The sequence below is a fragment of the Malaya genurostris genome, chromosome 3 (genome assembly GCF_030247185.1).
Source record: "Malaya genurostris strain Urasoe2022 chromosome 3, Malgen_1.1, whole genome shotgun sequence".
NCBI classification, from domain to species: Eukaryota; Metazoa; Arthropoda; class Insecta; order Diptera; family Culicidae; genus Malaya; species Malaya genurostris.
Window position 1 is genome coordinate 114,075,740 of NC_080572.1, and position 10,221 is coordinate 114,085,960.

Sequence of the window (10,221 nt, forward strand, 5' to 3'; positions counted from 1 at the left end):
CATAGGGTCAGAAAACTTTTCTGGGCTGAAGAGGGGAATGACCTTTAGATTAAAACCTTTATAATAGAAATAGAATAACTTACTGGCCAAGATCGTTCAACCCGCTTCACCCCAATTTTATTAATCGTTCGTATCTTATGTGGAACTTACTTCCGCATTTCGGAAGGAAGGTTGTTTGCGGATGATCGAAATCGATATATATGACGTAAACATCCCTTGAAAGTTGGTTACAGATAGATTCAAAAATCGCAAGAATCGTGTTATACCGTTTTACCCCAATTCTTTTTTAACCATCATTGATGTAAAAGTAAATTAGAATGCCTTGATTTTCCAATGAATTATACATTATATTTTGATTTACGCTTAGTTTTGATTTTAAAGTAAATTGAACAGTAAAGATCTGAGGAGTAACTTTATATTCGATTTACTGCTCCAAATATGTGCATGAAAATAGATGTAAATATTTTTATCTGTGTAGTTAAAGACAATTATGTTTATGGATATTGTGTATTTCACATTTTCAAATTAAAACTACGATGAATACATACCATACCATACAATACATGCACCATCAGCCTTATTCTATAGTGTTTTTGCTGTATACGTACCGCATAAAAGAAAACCGCGCAAAAAAACTAAATTCGGAAATACGCGTAAAAAGAAACCCGAGAAAAAAACCGCGTAACAAAAAGATCCCAGTGTATCTGGCTCTCCATGTCGCTCGATCCATGGCCACTTAAGGCACGCAATCTTCGTAGGTCACTAGATCAATCCAGCTTATTCGCTGTGCTTCCCTATTTTCTTGTACTGGATTAGATTCAAGAACCATTCAACTGTGTTGTCATCTGGCATTATAAAAGCATTTCCAGCTCATCCAGCCTCCCGTTGTCCAAATTTAGATGAAATTTTCGAAATCGAATTTACATGAAATCGTGAACTTTAACCGCTGGGCAGCACCCCTTATCCATGTCCGATTTAGCTCAAATTTTGCATGAGGACTATTTTCAAGGTGCTTAAACTTTTGAGCACTAGAGCTTTACGAAAATAGAGGTGATACCAAAATGTTGGCACCCTTATATATATTAGAGCGATAAAAAACAACGTGTTTTGTCGGTTACGTCACTTATACCATTATATCTCCGGAACCAAAAGTCACAGCCATTTGATCTTTGAAGTTGATCAATTGCCTTACAATAGCTTTCAAACATGCCTAAACTTGTTAAAATCGGTTCAGCCATCTCCAAGAAACTTGCGCGGTAATTAAAACAACACGTTTTGTCGTTTACGTCATCGATACCATCATATCTCCGGAACCATAAGTCACAGTCATTTGATCTTCGCACTTAATCAATGGCCTAACAATAGCTTTCAAACGAGCCTAAGTTTGTTAAAATCGGTTTAGCCATCTCTGAGCGGTAAAAATATCTTCGAAAAGTGCACACACATACACACACAGACATTTTCCGATCTCGTCGAACTGAGTAGAATGGTATATAACACTATGGGTCTCCGAGGCTCCGTTCAAAAGTTGGTTTCTCCAGCAATTCTAATACCTCTCTATATTGAAAGGCAAAACGTCTCAGTATTTCTTTACTGGTATCATTGTCGGTTATTACCAGTGAGCTCATATACACCAATGCGTGAACCACCTCGATATTGTTGCCATCTACAATTATTCAAAGTGTGAGACTCAGTGTTCCTTGCTTCTGTCTCATTGATATATTGCCGCGCTTGTGGTAAACCTGCGACCTAAAAATTCTCTATACCTTCCCCGGCATTTTTTCACTCTCCATTGATATATTTGCCATCACTCTAGCTTGCTAAATTCGCCTGCGATGTCGTGTTGATTAGACTTATGCTGGTGGTGCTCGTCCCGAAAATGGAGAAACAAATTGTTTGCTAAGGAGTGTATCGAAAATAAGCTATCCACAAACATTTGTGCTGTACGCATGTATTAGTGATGGTTTTTCAAGCTCAGATCACAGCATGCTGTGCGTTTGGCTGTCAGCTTTCGTTTGTTTACTTGTTTGTGCGGTTGAAATTCTACGTTTTCAATATATCGCGTATTGAAAAGAAAGTGAAAATTAAGGTTCTGGACACATGGCTAAGTGAGAAGGGTATTACTATGCGAAAATTGGCGAAATGGTTTGGAATTTATCATGCCAGTGTTAAAACTATCAGTAATAAGTTTGGGGAACACTATTCTTTGGATGAGCTACCAGGAAGAGGCAGAAAACCCGGTTCTTCCAACCCGAAACTGGACCAGGATGTGGTATCTCTAATCATGAAGAACAAATCAATATCAATACATGATTTGGCCAAAAAAGCAGGAACGAGTGTCGGAATGATCCATCGCATCAAAAGGCGAAATCACCTTAAGATCTACAAAAGGCAGAAAATCTCGAAACAAAGTGAAGAACAGAAGAAGCGAGCAGCAACAAGGGCCCGGAAATTGTATTCGCGTCTTTTGTAGTGTCCGGATGCATGCGTTTTGATGGACGATGAGACTTATATAAAGGAGGACTCAAAAACCCTTCCACGTCCACAATACTTTACTGTCGTCGTTGGGGAGGATGTGATCGATGCGGACAGGTCGATTCAAGTGGAAAAATTCGGTCGAAAGGTACTGTTATGGCAAGCAATATGTTCCTGTGGTTTGAAGTCACCCATTTTTTACAATACCGGAACTATAAATGCAGAAATCTATCGATCTGAGTGTCTCCAGAAGAGATTGCTGCCTTTATATAAGAAGTATAGTACACCTCCAATGTTTTGGCCGGATTTAGCGTCGGCTCTCTATGCCAAAACCACTCTCAATTGGCTTGCGGAAAAGGGTATAAATTTCGTTAAAAAAATATCAATCCACCAAATTGCCCTCAGCTTCGACCCATCGAACGTTACTGAGCAATCGTGAAGAGGGTCTTCAAGAAGACTGGTAAGGCAACTGGGGACATGCAGATGTTCGAAAAAATTTGGGCTCGAACGTCCAAAAAATGGGATGCAACACTAGTCCGGAAGTGAGTGTTCGATCAAAATTTCGAAAATTCGTGAAGGAATTACTTAAATTTTAACCTGTTTTCATTATGCTCAAGTTTAACCTCGTACAATAAAGGATCAATTTTTAGTTTGAATAAAATATCGTTTTTAATCATAATTTGAAAGAAAAATTTGTGGATAGCTTATTTTCGATACTCCTTAGATTGGGTGAAATAGCTTCGGAAACGTACGATAAAATGATAAAAGTACATGGTGATAGTGTTCTTAGTCGTGCCCAGGTGTTTCGATGATATAAAAAGTTTAAGGATTTTATGTTTAAGCGTGGAAGACGAGGTGCAGAGCGGGACCAGTCGTGGTGCGAACTGACTGGGATCTGAAATCAAGTATACTATCGCCATCCGCTCAAAATATTACTAAAACGAGTCAACTTGATGTCCCTAGGCATCACTCATAACTAGATCCTTCATCAAGACAACACGCCGTGCCACACCATTCTCAACGTGTCACAGTATCTGGCCTTTAAAGAGATTGTTGTGTTACAACAGTCGCCCTATTCCATCGGTGGCCAAGGGAACCCATTTTGAGTAGATTACGAACATCCAGGCGACCGTGACGAGAGCACTCGCGGCCTTCCCAGTTGAAACGTACCAGAAATATTACGAAGCTTTGAAAATGCATTCCTGATTCTATTCAATTAGAAGTTCAACACTAGCGCTTATTTTGAGACCTTTTTTTAAATGTTTGCACGACTTGCTGGATTAACTGCGCCCATAGAACGCCTGCCACAACATACTACCTGTTAAATTTGAGGGTATCCTTCTTCCGAAACACCCAAGTGGGACTTGCTGACGAAAAACTCCAGGGAAGAGATCTGCTTGGCGTCCGCTTTAATATACATCTCGTCGGCCAATAACAGTGTATTTCGGTGGCATTAACCACTCGCGGTACAGCTTCCTAGTGCGTAGTTTGGTCACCATGTTCTGTTTAATCAGTTTGGCGCCTTCTTTACCTCAAAGAAATGAACTCCAACCCCTTCGTTCGTCCCTGTCCACCATCTTCATTGGAATTAACAAGATCTTTTTTTTGTCACTAACTTTTTCGTTCCCCCTTCCCTGTCTCTTCACCATCTCGATGGCAACTAATTACATCTCTGTCGTTTTCAGATATTTTGTTTCCACATCCCCTTTTTTACCACGTTTTCCACAATATTTACTTCTCTTTTATTCTCTTCGGCAATATCATCATCACCGCCCACGGAAGACCGCTCCAGTCGAAAACCAGCATGCGGGCCACCCACCGGGCCTTCGTAGCCTGGGGGTGTTTCCCGCGGACCCACACGGACCAACGCCATCTGGAAGACTCATGCAACACTAAATTCATCGACCACTGCCGAAATGACATAGTCTAATGATACTATTATAGTTTTAAGTCAGTCGTTAATTAAGATTAGAAAATACCCTTGGCATCTTAGAGCTTAAGCAGTGTGCCTAAAATTATATTACATTATTGAATAAAAAAAACCCCTTCGTTGTCTGTTAGACAAACCAGACAGAAGAATTGAACTCCTTGGCTTCGTCCCAAATCGAAAGGTTCGGATTGAACTAATCGCCTACCTATCTTGAGTTCAATTGGTTTTAAATTTCTTCAGCTGTCAGCATGCACCTTAAAGAGTATGTCTCATCATCCACCAATTCTGATTCTGAAAAAAATTGTTTGCTCCTAAATTTGAAGAAGAAGTAAGCTTTTCAACCACTAAAATTTATATTTATTGTCCAATTTATTGTCTGCTGGTACAAATGATGTATGTGTAAAATAAATAATAGTAATGGTTTTTAATAACTATAATGTCAGAATGCAAAAAAAGTAGTTATATCTTTTTCTGCTGAATCCAGTACTTTTCATGAAATGCAAGCTGATTGCAAAAGGTTTAAATGAATTACAAATGAAGATCCTATCGCTGGATGGGGAAGTCCATAGAATTTACATTGATAGCTGGGTACACATTTCACTGTTCAAAGGACGTATGTTCAGTAAGTGAACTAGTTTAGAGGAAGGTGACAGTACATTGCGATGGAATTCTTGTCTCGGTTTGTATTGATATTTTTGACGGGATATTTTTGCTGCTGGCTTCCCAATGGTGTCCTAATGGCAAATTTGACTATGTTTCCTCCCGAAGCTTTGGATGTGGTAGATATGACTTGTTTTACTCAAATTGTCCTTTACTTAACAAAATCCTTGTCATTCTAAGGCCTGTTCATTGCCATCTAACGAGCAAGGGGTCTGTGTATACGCGTATTTGTGTCCTGATGGCGTGGTAAATACAGACGGTGAAGGACTGGTTGATTTACGTATGGGTGATATCTGTGAGGATTATTTCCTGCGATGCTGTTCCAAGGAATCGGTATGAGTTGAATTTTGCACTAAATGTCTTCGAGCTATTAAAGACTACTCTGCATGCATTTTACAGGTTTGTGCGGAAAACAATGGCCAGTGCGTTGCTAAGGAAAAGTGCGGAGTTGATCTCAATGAACCAAGATACAAATTGTTTAAGAATAGTCAAGAATGTGACTGGAGTGGATACAAATGCTGCCCGAAGAAGTATGTTGGTAAGGTGTGTATAATTTCCTGATAAACATGACATTTTTCGAGCACAACATCAAAAATTCTAAATTTTTCTAATTCTTTTCAACAAACCAACACAAAACTGAAGTTCAATAAGGTCAAAACAAATTGAATTTCAAAGGCATGAGAGATTGTCAATTCAAAATAAGCAAGTAATAATGTTTTGATATTCTGTCGTGCTGGATGAGGATTGCAATAGTCACTCTTGCATACCTACTGAAATTATAAGTGAAGTAGCTGTATTTGATCACAGAGTACAGACATCCAAGTAGTGATTTCTATGTGTGTAAGAAATTTAATGGTTGTTTAGCAAAGTGATCACCAAGTAGCAATTCGCCTACAGAGGCGCTTCGAGCAGCCTAGCAATCGCCTATGAGCTCATGTGTTCAAGATAGCATACAATGGTAATTCATGCATGCAAAATCGTACGCAACGGTGATGTTTAGAGAGTTTTCTCTTGTAACATATGCTTTACACAGCTTTGTCAAAAAAGTATGTACTAGCCTGGATCACAGAGAACAGACATCCAAGTAGAGATTAAACCCCCATATGGAAGATTTTTCAACATTAAGTTCCAACAATAGAGTACCTATTATATATAAGTGCAAATAATTTGACAATTCATAATTCGTTCTCAGAATTTGTTTTACAGTATCTAAGTTTGTGAAAATCGGTCGCGCCATCTATGAGAAAATTTATTTTTTTTTTGCACATTCTACCCCATAACCCCGAAACTGGAAATCAGATCCAAATAAAATTTGGGAATTTAGCATGGGACTTAAAGAGCTTTCATTTGAATCTAAGTTTGTGAAAATCGGTTCAGCCATCTCCAAAAAAAGTTGGTGGCATCTCCGAAAAAAGTTGAAAGTCCTAATAATATTCAGCAATTTTGTATGGGACCACCAGACTTTACATATGAATTTAAGTTTGTGAAAATCGGTTCAGCCATCTCCGAGAAACGAGGTCTTGAAATTCTTCTAAAAGTTCCAGAAAAGTTGATCCAGATCCGACTTCCATAAGAATTATATGTAAAAGTGATGCTACGGCGAAGAAAAACTTATGTAAATTGCCTTAAGAAATAAACGTATTTATAGAAAAAAAAGAACCGACTTCCGGTTCCGGTATTACAGAGCGATTAGTGAAAAGCGATGACGAAACGAGGTACACATTTTTATAAAACTTACTGCTAAATTAATCAAGTTCGCAGAACTTGTTAGTTAGGGAATATATAAAACTACTTTGCGACTACTAGTCTCCGGTTTCCGCTTGCGGAAGCACCGATAACAGTGAAGAAAAGCTCTAAAACCGGGACTCACTTCAATTTCACAGCAACGGTTAAACCGATTTTCACAAATCATGATTCAAATTAAAGCTTTCATTGTCTCAAAAGACTCTGCTATCATCCAGATCCGACTAACGGTTCTGAAGTTATAGGGCAATGAGTGTTAAAACTTTCAAACTGTTACACAATGCTAATTCGGTATGCATCGGTACGTGCTGGTACGGAAGAAGAAAACGCCAACGCCTAGCACACGAGGTGTTGATCAATTTTGTATAGTGTGGAGGGCCACATTCAAATCTATATTAACTTGACATAACTGTTTACAAATTGAAAAAGTGATGCTAGTTTATACCAGAGAACGTTTTATTAAATTCATTAAAGGGAGGTTTCAAGGGAAGTTTCAAGAGAGAATTCAAGGGAGAGGTCAAAAGGAGGGGGAGGTTCAAGGGGGGTTGAGATTCTAGGTAGAGATGGGAGTTCAAAAGGTGAGGAAGGTGCAAAAATTTTAAAGAAAGGTCAAGTTATTTGCACTATTACGTAAAAAGTACTCTATTGTTTATTGTACTTACTGTTGAAAAATCTTCAATGGGGGGAGTTTTCTCAGTGGTTGCATAAAAAAAGGTTTCATCTCACTGTACAAAATCATGAAAAAGGATGCTGTACATAGTCTTTCAAGTGTTGTACATAGTTTTTCAAGTGCGTATAAAATCGTGTTCCACTTTTATTCAAAACATCGCTTTATCATGAAGCGCTCAAAACTCCTTTTACTGGGATAAAGAGACTAAGTAACTTTCTCGAAAATGTCAATATCTCTGTTAAAAATGAACGGATTTCAACAAAGTATGGCTTGCTTCATAGGTATTACAACGAGGTATCTGAATTTTGAAATCTATTAATTTTTTGAGGATAATTGAGACAGATAATGTCAAAAAACCTGCAAATTTTGACATAAAACTTCGTATAACTCAAAAAGTAAACATCCGACCTCAAATCCAGCGTTCTGTAAAAGCGATGTAATTAATAGCGATGTATTCAATTCATTACTTATTATTGCATTCACAGCACACTTTGCTGATTCCGCATACCTAGATTTTACTTCATTTTGACATAATTCGACATTTATTTAAGTATTTGTCCCATGGATCGTGGGCCCGACTGTATCATTTGTGAGTTAGCGTAAACATAGTTATAATACCAAACAATTGCCAATTCATTGAATTTACCCTATTGTATGATTTAGAAAAAAATACCATCCACTTCAACATCTGGTGAGCTTGAAACGTGCAGCGTTAATGGCGTATGTGTCCCGGATGATCAGTGCCTGGTAAATCCGGATGGCATATCCGTAATCGAAGCCAGAAATGCCGATTGTAGCAATGGCGTTCATACCTGTTGCCCAGCTGATAAAGTTAAGTCTAGCTCCGAATCCGATGCCTGTAGTACCGTTGGAGGAAAATGTGTTCCACAGAGTCAATGTTCAACTCTACTTACAATAAACGTACGAACCTCTCAATGCGAAAACCCGGCATACGTTTGTTGTACTGAAGAAGGAATTAATAGCACATCTGCTGCATCTAGCGGAAAGGTAAAAAATAATAATACAAATGTGCCCATAGTTTTAACAATTTGTAACAAATAAACAAATATTTCCAGCCATGCTTCAATGGAAATGGCAAATGCACAGCTAGAAATACCTGTCGAAGTACAACTTACCGCGATCGTAAAGGAGAATGCAATGGACTTGTTTGCTGCGCCACCATCACTACCCCAGGGCAACAACCCACGAAACCATCTCGCACTACTACAGAAAGTACATTTTCGATAACTGACAGCATTGAACCTGCAACCGATAGAATAACCTGCAACGACATTGGAGGACTTTGCTTGCCTGCTCAAGAGTGTGTAATGAGTGCAAGTGAGATATATGAAGAATGCGAAACTGAATACAGAGTTTGTTGTGTGCGACAAGGCAGTACAACTGAAAAGACAGCACTCGATCCTAATAAACCTAAACCAATGAATCACGATTATATCCCACGAGGATGCGGTTATCGCAATGAGAACGGAGTAGGTTTCAACACTATAGGTGGTACGGAAGGAGAGGCTCAATATGGTGAATTTCCGTGGATGGTTGCGGTAATGACGGGGACCGGACCAAGCCTTAAATTTGTCTGCGGGGGAGCTCTGATCGATCCTGAAGTTATTCTTACAACTGCAGATTGCGTGAAATCATTTCGCCGAAAACCGGAAACCTTGGTCGTACGTGCTGGTGAGTGGGACATGGGCTCATTGAAAGAACCTATTCCATATGAAGAACGCATTGTTAGACTCGTGAGAGTTCATCCTGCATTCAAATCGACATCGCTGGTGAATAATGTCGCTCTTCTATTTCTGAACGATAAGTTCGATCTTGGTGATACGATTGAGCCAGTTTGCTTACCACCGAAAGATTTCGTCATATCCAATGGGTATGTAGTAGCTACAGGGTGGGGAACCACACCAACAAATCGTGACAAATACCAGCAAATTTTAAAAAGTCTAGAGCTGCCCTACAATCAACGATCGGATTGCGAACGTGTGCTGCGAAAGATGACGAGGAATTCGAGGTTCACGCTGGATGAAAGTTTTTTGTGCGCGGGTGGTGATTCAGAAATAGATACATGCAGAGGAGATGCAGGATCGCCAATTGTTTTCGCTATCCCCGATGATCTGCAGTATCGCGTGTATGCCGTTGGTATGGTGTCTTGGGGCGTCGGGTGTGGGCGCCCAGGAGTACCGGCAGCCTACACGAATGTGGCTAAGTTTAGGGATTGGATTGATGAACAGATGACACAGGAAGATCTTACGGTGTATTATTACATGTACTATAAAGAAACGAATGAGGGTAATGATGGAGAGCTAGGTTTGTAGAATCTTCGAAGTACTTCGTATGATCATTGAAACAATATAAAACCGTTGAATAAAGCTGTGATGGATATTTTTTTTTATGAATTGTAATGCCCCTGCATCATTCTCTTACCGAAACCATATCAGTGTCTCAATATTTCGGTATGAGAGATGTATTACTCGACTCGAACTCGAATTCAATTTAATGGAACTATGACGGTGTGTTCAGTTGAAATTACAGAGATTTTAAACAGATAGCCATTAACTGTTCCAGAAGCATAAACGATAAACGACATCCATAATCCGCCGGTTTCAACTGCTGGGTGATCTTAGATGAATGAAACAACAAATCTTCACAAGAGCGGATTGAATTTGTTCAACATTATCTGGTATCAGAACAGTCTTGACGTGTCCTGGTAGTTTTATATTGGTCA

At 39.1% G+C, this 10,221-nt stretch overlaps 1 protein-coding gene across 1 annotated transcript; it reads left to right on the top strand.

Moving 5' to 3' along the window:
* Positions 1-4,995: 4,995 nt before the first annotated feature.
* LOC131437849 (serine proteinase stubble-like) lies at positions 4,996-9,865 on the top strand. The gene is made up of 5 exons (XM_058607466.1): positions 4,996-5,184; positions 5,246-5,398; positions 5,465-5,608; positions 8,142-8,486; positions 8,555-9,865. The coding sequence occupies exons 1-5, from the start codon at positions 5,068-5,070 to the stop codon at positions 9,809-9,811; spliced, it is 2,016 nt and encodes a 671-aa protein (XP_058463449.1). The 5' UTR covers positions 4,996-5,067; the 3' UTR covers positions 9,812-9,865.
* Positions 9,866-10,221: the final 356 nt, after the last annotated feature.